This window comes from Sus scrofa, chromosome 3, assembly GCF_054392235.1.
Source record: "Sus scrofa isolate SSC_HxYL_T2T_F1_AM1 chromosome 3, Sscrofa_HxYL_maternal_Yorkshire_Landrace_v2.0, whole genome shotgun sequence".
In the NCBI taxonomy this organism is placed as follows: domain Eukaryota; kingdom Metazoa; phylum Chordata; class Mammalia; order Artiodactyla; family Suidae; genus Sus; species Sus scrofa.
In genome coordinates this window covers 66,918,962-66,934,253 of record NC_139385.1, presented here as the reverse complement: position 1 = coordinate 66,934,253, position 15,292 = coordinate 66,918,962, and the positions used below count along the sequence as shown (strand labels likewise).

Genomic DNA, 15,292 nt, shown 5'->3' with positions numbered 1-15,292 from the left:
CAAAGTTTTTATCTGATCATTTTTATTTTAGATACATGGATGGACACAAAACTCAAAGAACATCTGAGCAGGCAATTCTTTCTTTAGAGAGGACTCCAAAAAATCCTCAAGAATTTTTGTTCTTGTGGAAATGCTAATCCAGACTCTCTGGCTCCAATTCCTTAAACTGGAAAGAACAACCTAATAAAAATATCTTGACTAAAAGTTCACTTTGTAAACATCTGTCTTAATTTTAGAATTAAGTGCAGGAAAGAGGCACGAAGCGATGACGGAAGACTGGGGCATGGAGGCAGAGCCTCAGCAAATGAGGAGGTTGGTGTAGACTCCTGAATTCAGAAGAGGCTGATGACCTGGGGAACAGGTGGAGGAGCATAGATCCTGCAGAGGGAAGGGCTGTGGATGTGAGATGGAGGGAAGGCCATGGTGGGAGAGAGAAGCAGGCAGGCTAGGGGAAGATATGTTTAGGGACTTAGGGACAGAGCCACTTAGAGAACTGGGGAAGCCAAGCCCATAATTTCTCATGGCATTAACGTGGGATGATCAAACAGGTGAGATGAGATGCTCACACTCATGGCTCCTAGAACACTCCATATATTTTTGCCAGTTTCAAATCACAGAGAACAGCCTACAGTGACTTATTTCATCTTTTAAGCATTAGAAAAACTGTTTTTCCTCAGTGATAATTACGTTAAAAACAGAGTTGGTAAAGCCAAGCCCCGGAGTGGGGTTGCTACTCTTTGCTGCTATGAAATTAGAGTTTGTGGATTAAGTAGGAATTCACCCCCGGACAACCAGTAAAGAAAGACAAGCAGGTGGAACAGAAATGAGGAGCATCCCATTTGTACCTGACTTGAGTTGCTCTCCTTGTGCAGCTCTTCTCAGGATGCCAGAGCCTCAGGTCCTTACAAAGCATTCCAGCTCTTCAGCCTCAAGGGCATGATCTGTAACCATGCCTTCCCCCATCCCTTTCTGCACTTCACATTTTTAAAGCATCAGCCATGGTGTGTGTGTGTGTGGAGGCGGGAGTTGGCCACGTCCCTGGCATGCAGAAGTTCCTGGGCCAGGAATCGAACCCTAGCCATGGCAGTGACAACACAGGATCCTTTAACTGCTAGGCCACCAGAGAACTCTTCAACCATGTTTTAAACTTTCATCTTCTTAAAAGTAAACAACAGAGCTTTTTTGAGGACTATATTGAGTGAACCCAAACAGTGGGAATGTCCACGAGCCATGATAATTTCTTTGAGACTTTAATTTATTTTGTTCTTTGTGTTTCGTCTCCCTCCCTGGCCAGGTTTTCCCTTGTGCTCCTTTGACTGAGGTAAACCTCTGTTGCAGGCACTTGTTCTTAAAAGCATGGAGTTATTAAGGGGGATTGGGCTAGAGGAAGCAGAGGGGGGTGTTTTGGAGAGCAAGTGGAGAGAAAGGACGCTCTGTACTCTACACCCACCCAAGCAGGGGCCTTCCTGTATCCCAAGACATTTCAGGATTCTCAGTTGATTTCCAGTTGCCCATATCTGCATCTCCATGTCCAAAGCCTCTTTCCCTTGGAAGCACAGATAAGCGTACTGCCCACTTGCATGACAGACCAGACAAGCAAGGAATTAACATGCTCTCCCCACAACAGGCAGCCACCTCAGTCAATGGCTCTTAGAAGCCGATGTAGAAATACCCCAGCTCCTTGTCCTTTTGCTGTAACAATTTGCAAGTGTGTGTTTTGTACCCTTCCTTGACGTTTGCCTGGAGGACCAAGCTCCAGTGCCCATCATGGTTGCTGGCTCGATGACACATATTTTATTGGCTGTCTTCCCTTCCCTGTATTCCTGAACCACTTCATACCAGCATTCCCTGCATCTCTCAGACAAACTCCCTGCACCTGAATCCTTGTCTCAGGCTCTGCTTCTACACGAACCAAACTATGGCACCTTAAATATGGGCTCTGCTCTAGAACATCTGGATCCCAGCCACAAAGAGAATGGGGGAATCGATTCGGAGTCTCAGTCACCACACTGCTTTCTTGTCTTTCCCATCACTGGAAAATTACCTCACCTGGATGTAGTTTATTGCTTTGGTAGTGACATTGAGAGGGTTGGTGATCAGATGGAGTACATGCATGTGGTTTTTCCCTCACAGAGGAAATCATCCTTGAGCAAAATGAACATCCAGAGAATAGCCTAGATTGCCCACATGCAGAATGATGATCAAAATATCTCACAACCGGTACAGCATGGTTCTCAGCCAGTCATCAAAGGTGCAGGTCCACATGCTGCAGTGCTGCTCCACCAGTGGACCACTGGGACCCAGGGTCCCAGTTCTGCCTGGGCCACATCTTCTGGCAGGGTTGAGGTCACTGAGCAGAGAAGGGTTTACTTGGCTTTCTTCTGGGGGGCCCAGAGGTAAGTAGATATGATTTTGATTCTTCCTCAGGAGAAGAAGTGATGCACAGAAACAGCCACTGAACATTTCTGCAGGGAGCTAAAGGCCCAGAGGGGGCTGCATTGGCAGGGACCTTGAGGGCTTCCCACTCCAATTTATGTTTCCTCCCGAGTATGGAAGTAGAAGCCACAAAGCGTGCCAGGTTTCCCTCCAGAGAATTGTCTCTTCCCCACTGTGTTGTCTGGGCAAGACCAGAAAGCAGAGTAGTCGACCTGCAAGTGTGCACATGATCCAGAACGAGTCCACCAGAGTCACTCCTGGGACTCTGAGGTGAAGCTGAAAGATGGAAGGGTGTCAGAAAAAGTCACTGGGGTCCATTTATGCAATGAGAGCGCTAATTCCTTCATGCCTCAGGGTCACCAGAGTTGCCTGGTGTCTTGTCCTTGGCCTTGTCTTTGGCTCTGTGAGCTTTTCAGTAGCCTTTCGGTAATTGCCTTTTATCGCTTAAAATTTCCAGAATTGGTTACTCTTACTTCACCCACAAAGCCATAGCAAATGCTTGTCTTCAGTCACGTTTTGTGGAGAACAGATCCCTTCTGTTTTGTGGAGAACAGAAGGAGCGTGTGACAGCAACTACTGAAAATGAAAGAAAAGATGTTGGTCCCTGGCTCTTCGGCAAACAAGGGAGAACACAGAAGGTAGGTGTGGCACTGAGGGGCAGGGAATGCCTCCCCTGAGGAAGCTCAGCCCCTCCATGGTTGGCTCGTGGGTACCAGGGAGCCAGAATCCGACCTGGGCCCTCCAGTCTCAGAGGCTGTGAGTCAGGCCACCGTCACAAGGCAAGCTCCAGTGGCTTGCGCAGACACTGGGCAAAGGACAAAGACTCAGGTCAGGGTGTCCTCTGGTTTGTTTTGTTTGGCCATATCCATGGCAGGAGGAAGTTCCCAGGCCAGGGATTGAACCTGCGCCACAGTTGCCACAATGCTGGATCTTGAACCTGCTGCACCACAAGGGAACAGGCCCTCTTCTTATGAGCAATCCTGGTAAGACAGGGAGTAGGTGGGCACTGAAATCATGGGCTAAAATGAGGCCTGACTGGAATATGTTGGCTTATTCTTAAGAATTTGGTAAAATGTCACTCGCTATGATATTCACCCTGACTACACAATAATTATGCATATGTCTATACATATTTCATGGGAACCATAATGTGAACTGGGTGGATTTTCCTTTTTTAATGCTCATTTACACTAAGAAAGTGAGAGATGAATTTCCTGTCATAATTGCAACCATTCCTTTGCCAGCATTGGGGATAACACATCCACATCACACCCTGAAAGTGGGGCCTCTGCGCCCCTGGCAGCCTGGCCCACCACGGAGCCTAGAAGCCATGTCTCTTATAGAATTTAGCTCGGGCTAAAATATCATTGACGAGGTCATCCTCTATGTCCGTGAGGCTGGCAATGGATTCAGTTCCCAATTTGAAGGCTGAGAGACCACCTGAAATGAAACCAGAGGTTCAGATTGAAATAGTTAACTTTCATCAGAAATAAGACATGAGCATTCCTAGGACATCGGCTGTCCAGGCACATCTCCCAAAGCAGACAGCCAGATCCTCTTTCCCTTTCCTCCCTCCTCAAAGGAGCCACAACCTGAGGAATCACTGAAAACGTTCCAGATTGCTCCCCTTCTCTCTCTCTTTTTATTAAAGACTTGTTTCTCCTAATGCAAAAAAAAAAAAAAGCAGATTTGCTCCTTATGGAGTGCAGGCCTGGCAAAACTAGATCCTCAGCAAGTCTTCAGTCTGAGAATGCTTGTAACATTCTCTCAGTCATTCAATAATGCCCTCATTTATTTATTCACTCATTCATTCATTCAGTAAATTCTCACCTATTCTGTATCAGGATGGGTGCCATGCTGAGTGCACAGTGCGCAACTCCCAAAACACACTCATTCCTTTTTAGATGTATGTGTGTAATATGCATGAGTGTGCAAGTGTCTGTTATACCCTAATAGAAGGTTAATCTTCCATAGTCACACATGTGTTTAACATAATTATGCTCTGCTTGGATGTCTAGAGAAAAAGACCCCTGGTCCTGTTCCCTGCCTTCAAGGACCTTGAAATAGAAAACAGTAACCATTTACTTTAAATTAAGACCATTAAAGATGGAAGGAACGTGTTATTTACATACATGGATCTATAGGAGACAGATTTAGTACAAATTGCTGTGGTTGGATGTGAAGGGAGAAGGAACCAGAAAGCCTAAGAAAACAATCTGGTTTCTCTGGCTAAGATGAATGGATATATTATGGCACCTTTCTTGAGACAAAAAATACAGAAGAAAAAGAAAATTTATAGTGGGATCCTGGTGAGATGCTGAGCCTGAGCCGGGTCTGTGATCAGCTAAGCAGAGCTCTTGCATTGGACATAGATAGCATGGTACCTAAAGCCCTGATGTCACTGAGAATGTTCACAGAGTGAACATTTGTTCAAATAATACTGAAAGTGGGTAACAGCTTCTTGCACCAGGGAAACAACCTATCAGAGGAAGGCAAACATATTCTTTTAAACTATTGCACTAACTTACAAGGCATCACTCAGTGGCTCAATAACCAATAAGAGATGTAATGAGAACCCAACCTTCTGGCAGAAGGGGATTGGAAGGCGAGAAGGAAAACCACCCCAAGGAACTCGTGCTTCAGAGAGCACTAGGGCCCCTCCCAGGCCCACTGCTGCCCCTTGAAGCCTACCTTTGAGGTGTTGAGTCACACTCCACGTGGGAAATTTTTTCTGGATTGCCTTAATTCTGTCTGTTAGAATCCCAACAGCCTGCAAAAGGTGTTCTTTGCTGTCCCAGGTACCAACCGGGTGATGAATTTTTTTATCGAGCTAGAAAATTCATATAATAATGTCAGGATCTGGATGAAGCAATACATTTTCTGATTTCTCCTCCTTTGTTCAAGGTCATAAACACTGGCCTTGCTGCTTTTCTTTATTCCCACAGAATCAATTCTACAGCCCTTTCATTTCATAGGAAAGAGAGTCAGAGAAACAAAGTAAGAGCTGGGAGTAGAAGTGGCATAGTTTTAGTTAAGCACTCTAAGTAAATAAATGAAAAAGTTATTTCAAAACAAATAATTAGCACCCAAAGTCTAGGTATTTGCAGTCAAAAATAGAATTTTTCTTTCTTACTGGTGAGGCCAGAAGCCAGGTATCTCAGACAATTTAAAAATAAAGGCTGGAAGCAAATTTCCCAATAATTTGTCTCCCCTTCTTCCACTTTGCCCAAAGAACCACTTGGTTCAAGGAGGGTCTAATTATAATGTTTTGATCTACATGGATGAAATTTACTGCTTCGTGAACCCCAAGAGCTTACCTATGTAGTAACCTTTACAAGATTTTCTCTTTTTAAATACATTACATACTATTAATTGTAAATTGTAGTGACAAAACTCATAAAATACTTTTTGAAAAGATATAGAATAACTGGTATATCTTGAACGAAACACCAAAGACATGTTACAGAAATCCCAATAGAAATGATGCAAGTGCCAGTGTTTTGAAGCCTAGAATAAATGCAAGTACATTTCCAGTTTGGATTGAGCTTCCATCAGGAAGGGGAAGTGGGCAGTTTCTAGACAAGTACCTGCATCAAGCCAAATTTAAGTCCTCTGTGGTCCCAGCCATCTAGCAGGATGGTGCCCCCATGGCTTTCTCTGGAGATGATGGCAGCAATGAGAGCTGGGTCCACACAGTGCCTCAGCCCGACTTCTTTGATCAGCGTTCGGTAAGGCTTCAAGGCCCTCAGATCCATCTCAGCAAACATTTCAGAACCGTGGATGCCTACGTCAATTGAAAAGAAACTGTTTCCTCCACTCCAGAAGAGGGCCTTTTTCAGAGTTTAATATATTAGCCACAACTCCTGACTGTGCCCCACGGCGGCCCGCAGCTTGGACGACCGTGTTTGGATGTTTTGATCTCTGCTGGCGTAAACCCAAAGCAGTCCACAACTCCAGGCAGATACTTCTGCTTTCTTTCTCATTCTTCTGTTTTCTGCCACGTTTGCTGCATCGGACTAGAAGAAAGCCAACCTAGGTCTAAGTCTGGTTCTGCCCCTACCTAGCTCTGGGCCTTTGAAAAGTCTCTCCTCTTGGCTGAGCGTCAGTTGTCTTATCTGTAAATTGGGAAGGTAGGATCAGATTCACCTTGTAGTTGCTTCTAGCTCTGACACGCTAATACTAAGATAACATGAAGACTTTGGAACAGAATTACATAAGAGAGGATGTACAGAGAGCAAGAGGCTTGCTTAAAATGCCATACTACAACATGAAGATAAACTTAACAACAAACAAAAAGCAAAGCCAGCATTTGATGTTTTATGTAAGCAATCATTTCAATATGTAGAAGTAAACACATCTGGACCAGGTTTGGAAAGGACGAATTGAAAATGAAAAGAAGCAGTTTGTTAAGTAGGTCAGGATTCTGTTTTCCTCCAGGTTTTCATTGTGATATTATTCCTATAATAATGATTATGCCTTTTCAAAATTAAGCTACTTCCCAAGAAAGAGTCTGAAAATGATGAAAGGAGGTTAACCACATGCTTGTCTGGCTTTTTACTCACCGCAGGATATCAACCTGTTGATGTCACAGGCTGCACCAGAGGTCTCCATGGTCATGATGTCACCATAGCAGCCATGGTACAGGCGGGGATGCAGGCGAGAGTTCATGGAGTAAGTGAAGGACTGTGAGCCCCTGGAAGTGCCTGCAGAGCAGAATGATAATTCACACGAAGCCTGTGAGAAAATATTGCTCCAGTTGCTCTAATGCGTATCACTAAACCAAAGGCAAAGCCATAGGTTTATTCCTTCCCAAGCTCCTCTCCAAGAGCCCAGAATGGCTCACTAGACAAAGCGATCTACTCCATCCTGAAACAATTTAATACAGCACTAATTCTAAATGTTGTGCAAAGTATTATGACAATCACATGTTATATGTTTCAAAACCATTTTCTACAGTCTTGATCAGAATGAAAATTGCCAATAGTTTTAAGTAAAAACTTTGAGAGAAATTTTAAGACACTTCTGACACAAATGCTTCTGGGAATATAAATTAATAATGGCCTTTGTTTAGGAAGATGAGAAAGAAGGGTATCATTAACTTAAAATATTCATTTTATATCACATTATGAAGTTGAGTAAGTCTAATAAAATTGGAAATAAAATTAAGCTAACATAAAAATTTAAGTTAATCTATTCTTATTTTTTATTTTATCTCTATGAAGTGAGTTTCTGTCCAATTCTATTTACTAAAGGAGGTAAATGGAGAAAAGGGAATCTTCCTTCACTGTTGGTGGGAATGTATACTGGTATAATCACTATGGGAAACTATGGAGGTTCCTCAGAACTACCATATGATCCAGCAGTCCCACTTCTGGGCATATATACAGACAAAATTACAATTCAAGACAGTACATGTACCCGTATGTTCATTGCAGCACTATTCACAATAGCCAAGACACGGAAACAACCTAAATGTCCATCAATAGATGAATGGATTAAAAGGATGTGATACATATATACAATGAGCTACTACTCAGCCATAAAAAAGAATAAAATAATGACATTTGCAGCAATGTGGATACAACCAGAGACTCTCATACTAAGTGAGTGTGAGAAAGAGAAAGACAAATACCATATGATATCACTTCTGTGTGGAATCTAAAATATGACACAAATGGGAGTTCCCATTATGGCTCAGTGGTAAAGAACCCAACTAGTAACCATGAGAATGCAGGTTTGATCCCTGGCCCCACTCAGTGGGTTAGGGATCTGGCTTTGCATGGGCTGTGGTATAGGTTGCAGACACAGCTCAGATCCTGCATTGCTGTGGCTGTGGCTGTGGTGTAGGTTGGCAGCTGCATCTCAGTTCGAACACTAGCCTGGGAACCTCCAGATGCTGCAGCATGGCCCTAAAAAGCAAAATAAAAAAATAAAATAGGAGTTCCCGTCGTGGCCCAGTGGTTAACGAATCCAACTAGGAACCATGAGGTTGCAGGTTCAGTCCCTGCCCTTGCTCAGTGGATTAATGATCCGGTGTTGCTGTGAGCTGTAGTGTAGGTTGCAGACACGGCTCAGATCCTGCGTTGCTGTGGCTCTGGTGTAGGCTGGTGGCTCCAGCTCCGATTCGACCCCTAGCCTGGGAACCTCCATATGCTGTGGGAGCAGCCCAAAGAAATAGCAAAAAGATGAAAATAAATAAATAAAATAAAATAAAGCACAAATGAACCTATCTACAGAACAGAAACAGACTCACAGAGCAGACTTGTGGTTGTCAAGGGGGCGGGAGCAGGGAGTGGGATGGACTGGGAGTTTGGGGTTAGTAAATCCAAACTATTACATTTAGAATGGATAAGCCATGAGGTCCTACTGTACAGCACAGGGTACTCTATCTAATCTCTTGTGTTAGAACATGATGGAAGATAATATGAGAAAAAGAATATATACATATACAGTAATATATATATTACTGGGTCACTATACTGCACAGAAGAAGCCTGTGAGACAATATTGCTCCAGTTGCTGTAAGTCAACTATAATTTAAAAAAAAAATTGAAAGCATTAAGCAAAACAAGCCAAAAAAAGGAGATAAAGGCTCTTCTGTAAGTTGAAAAGTTTCTCCTAATAGTTCTTAAGATTGTTTACTTGTTCCTTAAGAACACAAATTTTTGTTGTAAGAAATTATATTTGTTAGCACATTTGATGTGAAAACCTATATTGCTTCCCTAGTATTGTGAATGGTGTTTTTACTAGGAGGCGGATTTTACCCTTTCCCCAGCAGTCTAGTTCTGATTAACTGGACAGAGAGATTCTCTTAGAATTAGGCACACAACCAATGGAGCGCTTCCTTATAAATATTTATCTTCAAAGGAAACAAAGCAACTCTAAAGATAAACTCTTTAAAAGGATGAATTTTTTAACAAGCAAAACACACCAAAACAAAAATACAGGCACAATCTGCTGACGACCATCTAGAGACAGGCAAAAAAGGAATGATAAATGGACCAAAAAGTCAGATGGTGAAACTTTCAAGTAAACTCAAGATGCTAAAAAAGCCTATCTAGATTATAAAAGCAGCAGAAACCAGGAAAGCCCTTAACTTCTCTAAGCTGGGTGGATTCCCACGTGAGGCAGAGCAGGACCATGGCATTGACCTTCTCCGGAGCCTTGGTGTAGTATCTTGCGCCTATGGTGTGTGTGGGAAACACATGTGAGTGAGCAAATGGACAGATCCCACAACACAGATGACTGTGAAACTGAAGCACAAGGCTCAGGAGTGAGGGTGCAGACAGAAAACATATATCCAGAGTCTGACCTCTTCTCCCCACCTCTTTTAACGCCATGGTCCAAACCACCATCACTGCTCGTCTGGATTATTATAACAGCCTCCTAACTGACCCCCTTCTCCACTCTCGAAGTCTGCTGTCCATCAGCAGCCATGGTCTTGTTGACACATCTTGGGATCACACCAGTCTTCCTTCCCATCACTCAGGGGACTGGCCACGTCTGCACGGTGGCCTCGAGCTCCACCCAATCTGGCCATCTGCTTGTTTTCTGACTTCTTCTCCCCTCAGTCTTCTCCAGTTACTTTTTTTTCCTGCCTTGCCTGGAGCATGCGGAAGTGCCCAGGCCAGGGATCAAACCTGTACCACAGCAGTGACCTGAGCCACAGCAGTGACAACACTGGATCTTAACCTGCCGAGCTACCAGGAAACTCCTTTTCTTTTTTTTTCCCCAGTCACATTTTTCTCCTTGCTTATTCTTCAATGGACTGGGCAAGTTCCTTCCTCAGTCCATCAGTATTTTCAGTTCCTTTTGCCTAGAGCTCTATCCCACCAGATGTAGACATGACTTGTTGCTTCATTGCCTTCAGATCTCTGTTCAAACACCATCTTACCAGCAAAAGATATGAATAGACAGTTCATAGACCAAAAAACATCCTTAAACATTAAAAAAGGTGCACAAGCACACTCCAAAGAAGAGAATGCCATGATAAAATGTTACCAAGATACTACTTTTACCTATTTAATTGTCAAGAATGCAAGTTTGACAGTGTAACTGTGGCTGATGCTGTGAGGGAACATACATCGTCTCATCCATTGCTGTGGAGGGGGCTTTGCAATAGACTGTTGGTTAAACACTGTTTGTAACATCAAAGACAGGAAACAATGCAAAGGTCATTAATAAGGGACTGGTCGAACCAGCTACCTCCACACAAGGCTACGTAGCTGTCAAAGGAAAGAGGAAGAACTTTATACAGCAAAATTATCTCCAGGGAAAATACAGATCAGTATTTACTGAGAAAGGGGAAAACATATGATTGTGTGTGTGTGTGTGTGTGTCTTTGCATGTGTGTAATTTTCTTATCTTTGCAAAAGACACAATACAAGGATGAACCAAAACCTAAAAAAGACTGTTAATTATTGGAGGAGAAAGTGAGGGTAAAAAGGATAGGGATAGAGATTAGGCTTCTCTAAATGTACCTCTTTGTAGTTTTCAATTTAGGTGACTTCTAACTATTTCCATAATTAAAGTATTAATTCAAATAGAAAAAAAGACATCCTAAAAAATGAAAAATAAACCTAACCCTCTATTAGCTGAAAACTTAACACATAGAGAACTATTTCAAATGACTTGAAAACATGTCAGTGTTGAGTATAGTTGACCCTTGAATCATATGTGTTTGAACTTGGTGGATCTGCTTTTACACAGGTTTTTTCAATAAGTACTGTGCTATAGAACTACACCATCCCCAGTTGGCTGAATCTGCTATTTCAGAACCTCAAATAAGGAGCGCTGACTCAAAGTTACAGTCAGATTTTCTGCTATGGCACCCCTAAAATCCCCATTGTTTGTCTACATAGTAGAATGTATTCCATGAGCGTAAAAAATTCACAAGAAAATCTGGAGTTCCCAATGTGGCTCAGTGGTAACAAACCTGACTAGTATCCATGAGGATCCAGGTTCGATCTCTGGCCTTGCTCAGTGGGTTAAGGATCCAGCGTTGCTGTGAGCTGTGATATAGGTCACAGATGTGGCTCAGATCTCACGTTACTGTGGCCATGGTGTAGGCTGGCAGCTGCAGCTCTGATTCCCTGGCCTAGGAACTTCCATATTAAAAAAAAAAAAAAAAAGACAAAAAAGATTAACAAGAAAATCTTAAAGTATATTAACAGTGTCCTTGATGGTTGGTAATGTCGGAATAGTTATTTTGAAGCTATTATTATATATAAATAACTAATGACTAATGTTAATGTCATTCACAACCGGGAACTACAAATTGTTGAAAATCATAGAAGCTAGATGATGGGTACATGGGAGTTTATTAAATTATTCTCTTCCTATTTTGTATGTTTTAAACTTTCTGTAACAAAGCTTTTTTAAAAAGTTACTTTATTGGAGAGCCTTTCTTGTCTCCTTGTATTAAAAAGGCAACATGGTCATGCCTCATTCCTTGTTTCCCATGTCCTTACATTATTTTATTTATATCACTTAATAGCACTTGGCATTTTTCTCTCCCCCCCACCCCATTCCTCTCACTGGAACATTTTTTTCCTTTGCTGTATCCTCCTTAGCATCTAGAACAGTGCCCGGCACCAAATTGAAATTCAGAAAACATTTGTTGAATGGATGAATGGTTGGATAAATGAATGAATGAGAAGTAAAGGAATTCTCTAAATTACCTGGATCTCTAAATTCTTTAAATATCAACAGGTTCAGTTTCCTTTTACTGGGAAGGCAGCCTTTGCTATATCAATGTATGGCCCACAGGTCACAGGTGTCAACTTGATATGGGAGGCCTGTTAAGCATGCTTTATCTCCAGACTCCTCATACTAAGTCTATGGAACCAGACTCTTTGGTTATAAGGCCAAAGAATCTGCACTCTAGTCAGGATTCCCAGCTGACTCTTACATATCTGAAGTTTGGGAACCACTGCTTTATCGGGATTGGAGGAGTTTCTTCATGAAGTGGGTTAAGGATCCGGTGTTGACACTGCAGTGACTCAGGTTACTGCTGTGGTGCAGGTTTGATCCCTAGCCTGGGAACTTCCGCATGCCAAGGGTGCAGCCAAAAAAACGGAGAAGGAATTGGAATGTGACCATGGCCCTTACACTACTGGTGTCGGCCTCATAAACACACAGGCCCTTCTTAATTACAGTAGCCTTTCAGTTAAACAGGCTGGCAGCTCATAATTAGCCCTACTGGCTATACAGCTCAGCTCCCACCTGCAGTTAAAGGAGGAGTAAACATTTTAAACAATGTTACCCTGGCTGGGCCCTTAAATCACTGTGAATGACCACTTTTCAGTAGCCTCATCTTTCCAAGTTTAAAATTAAACATTTTGGAAACAGTGTCTTCTTAATCATCACTCTATTAATAAGGACAATTTGAACATTGTTTCCATTTTTATTTTTTTATTTTTTATAATGACTTTTATTTTTTCCATTATAGCTAGCTTACAGTGTTCTGTCAATTTTCTACTGCACAGCAAGATGACCCAGTCACACATACATATATACATTCTTTTTTCTCACATTACATCTTTTCCATTTTTAAACTGAAGTGTATATATACATACACACACATATATATATTCCATATATATATGTGGAAATTCCTGGGGTCAGGGATGGAACCGACCCACAGCAGTGACCAAAGCTGTTGCAGTGACAATGCCAGATCCTTAACCTGCTGTGCCATAAAAAAACTCCTTCTTATTCAAGGTCTTTTACCATCCCGTCAGCTTACCTTTCCAGCCTTCCCCTCAGAAATCTTCTGTTCTGTTCCGGTCACACTCACCTGCTTACTGTATCTCACATGCTTTTCATGTATTGAGGCCTCTGTGCCTTGATTAAAGTTATTCTTCCCATCCAGCAGGTTCTTCTCTTCTCTTAGTAAAACATGAAGCATTCTTCCACTGTCATGTCCCCCCTAAATGCCTTTTTGCTCTCAACATGCTGATTGGATGTGAACTCTTTTCTTCTAAACTCTTCCCAGAGTATTTTTTCCATCCATAATCATTTAGCTCCTAATCACTGCCTGATATTGACAATCCTCCCTTCATATATCTCGCCTCCCCAAACCCTGTTCGGTAAATTTCCACTGATGATGATAATGCCTTCACCTACTTGGCAAGCAGAATACACTCTTAACTACAGAAATAAGCAGTTGATTGATGGCTGGGCTGGTCAGCAGAGCCCACCCCTCTGTGACAAGTAATCATTGCTCTTTCTGATTCATGACTGGGCTGGATGTTTCGGGGGACCCCTTGCAAATAATGCTAAACATCAATCAGTGACTTACCAATGAGGGCGAAAAGTCCCCCAAACAGGACAACAGATAGCATGTTGGTGAGTCTTATCCTACAGCACCTGTGGTGATTTGAAAGAGAAACTGGTTAATTTTCAAACTTGAAAGCTTCCTATAGAAACTTGCTTTGGTTTAAAAAAAAAAGTTAAGATGTTCCCGTCGTGGCTCAGCAGTTAACAAATCTGACTAGCATCCATGAGGACGCGGGTTCTATCCTTGGCCTTGCTAAGTGGGCTAAGGATCCAGCAATGCCGTGAGCTGTGGTGTAGGTTGCAGACGCAGCTCAGATCCCACATTGCTGTGGCTGTGGTGTAGGTTAGCAGCTGTAACTCCGATTCGACCCCTAGCCTGGGAACCTCCATGGACTCATTTCCAATTTGGTACTCTTTTTCCCATTCCAAGTTATTCTCATAGACTCAGCATATGGCTCGTTGGATCACCCTCTTTCCTAAGCATAAACTCCTAACTCATTTTAACCCAATTTCATATGGACAAGAGCCCATGAAGGCCTTACATATGTTACCTACACACACACACACACACCCACCCCTCTCCAAGCAAGGTCATGACATAATTTTATTTCCATTCTCATTCTACAGTCTCCTTAGAAAATCAAAAGAAACCACCAAGAGGAGCATTCAAGGTCATGAGGCAGAAGAATTCTGCAGTGCTCCATTTCTTCCAATATTGATTCTATTCTTGGTTTCGTTCAAAAGGCAGTTTGCGTGTTTTAGAAGAGACAAGACTAGGACTGACCTGGTTTGCAACCTTGCAGAGCAAATCCCCCCTCTCTGTTGGAGAAGATCTTCCAAATTCAGCAGCAGCCTGTTAGGATTTTTCAAAGCAGTGGCCTTTGTTCTATAACATAGGCTTAAGTTTGAGAATCCATTAGTCGGTAAATCTCCAAGCACCTGGCTTCAACCCGAGCTAACTGCAACGTGGTTCTCCTGCCGGGAGGAGCTTTTAAACACCAGCTCCGCAGACTCTGCCTCTGCTTACCTTCACCCTGTACCACCGCTCTGGGAGGAGCTTTATATATGCTTGAAAGCCCTCTCTTTAAACCACCAACCTCATTAAGTTTGATGATAATGGTACTTTGCATTTAGGTGGCCCTTTTAATAAAAGGATTTGAAAGCATGTATTAACTACTATTAATTAATTAAGCTAGTGAGCCCTCAAGTTGTACTGGAGGCATGTATTTGGTGGACTGCTTCTGGGTATCTAAAATTGTGCTAGGCAAACAGCTTCTGAATTTGAGAACCAGAAACAGATAATTAGCTTTAAAAAGAGATATAAACAGGAAAAAAGAGAAGCTCCCTTTCCTGGATGGGTTGTTTTCCTGAAATGCTGAGCCTCCTGCTCTTCGTTCCTCCTTCCACTGTCCCATGATCTTCATCCAAGGCGTCACATGATCTCGGTAGGGGAACTTGGCTCCTTGAGAGCCAGAGAATTCTGCCTCTGATGCCCAGAGCCAAGAGCATCCACCTGCTTTGGGAGGTCAATGCAAAGCCAGGAACAGCAATGCTGGTGCTGGTTTCCTGAACTTCC

At 42.7% G+C, this 15,292-nt stretch overlaps 2 protein-coding genes across 4 annotated transcripts in view; one reads left to right on the top strand and one right to left on the bottom strand.

Annotated features, from left to right (window-relative positions):
• The window catches only part of MRPL30 (mitochondrial ribosomal protein L30), a 28,953-nt gene extending 21,338 nt beyond the window's left edge, over positions 1-7,615 (top strand). The window contains exons 7-8 of the transcript XR_014841413.1: positions 237-3,074; positions 7,004-7,615. The gene's annotated coding sequence lies outside the window, so the exon portion shown is untranslated. The remainder of the gene's footprint in view (positions 1-236; positions 3,075-7,003) is intronic.
• Positions 6-14,982, bottom strand: LOC100523177 (lysozyme g-like protein 2). Of its 3 annotated transcripts, XM_003124904.4 has the most exons (6): positions 14,501-14,982; positions 13,739-13,806; positions 6,999-7,139; positions 6,024-6,220; positions 5,128-5,266; positions 6-3,876 (listed from the first exon to the last, which is right to left on the bottom strand). In XM_003124904.4, exons 2-6 carry the CDS (start codon positions 13,779-13,781, stop codon positions 3,758-3,760), a joined length of 639 nt encoding a protein of 212 aa, XP_003124952.1. In that variant the 5' UTR covers positions 13,782-13,806; positions 14,501-14,982; the 3' UTR covers positions 6-3,757. The 3 variants fall into 3 exon arrangements, with proteins under 3 accessions (XP_003124952.1, XP_084874783.1, XP_084874784.1); XM_085018657.1 differs by lacking the exon at positions 14,501-14,982 and having other exon boundaries at positions 6,024-6,551; positions 13,739-13,776; XM_085018658.1 differs by lacking the exons at positions 13,739-13,806; positions 14,501-14,982 and adding an exon at positions 13,184-13,336 and having other exon boundaries at positions 6,024-6,551.
• Between the last annotated feature and the right edge of the window lie 310 nt (positions 14,983-15,292).

Bases quoted from the DNA above. Each gene is read 5' to 3' on its own strand.
- LOC100523177 (XM_003124904.4), bottom strand. From the start codon at position 13,781: ATGCTATCTGTTGTCCTGTTTGGGGGACTTTTCGCCCTCATTG. The intron at 6,221-6,998 runs GTGAGTAAAAAG...CAATTGACGTAG, and splicing joins CAACAGGTTGATATCCTGCG to GCATCCACGGTTCTGAAATG. The intron at 3,877-5,127 runs GTAGGCTTCAAG...GTTTCATTTCAG, and splicing joins TGTGACTCAACACCTCAAAG to GTGGTCTCTCAGCCTTCAAA.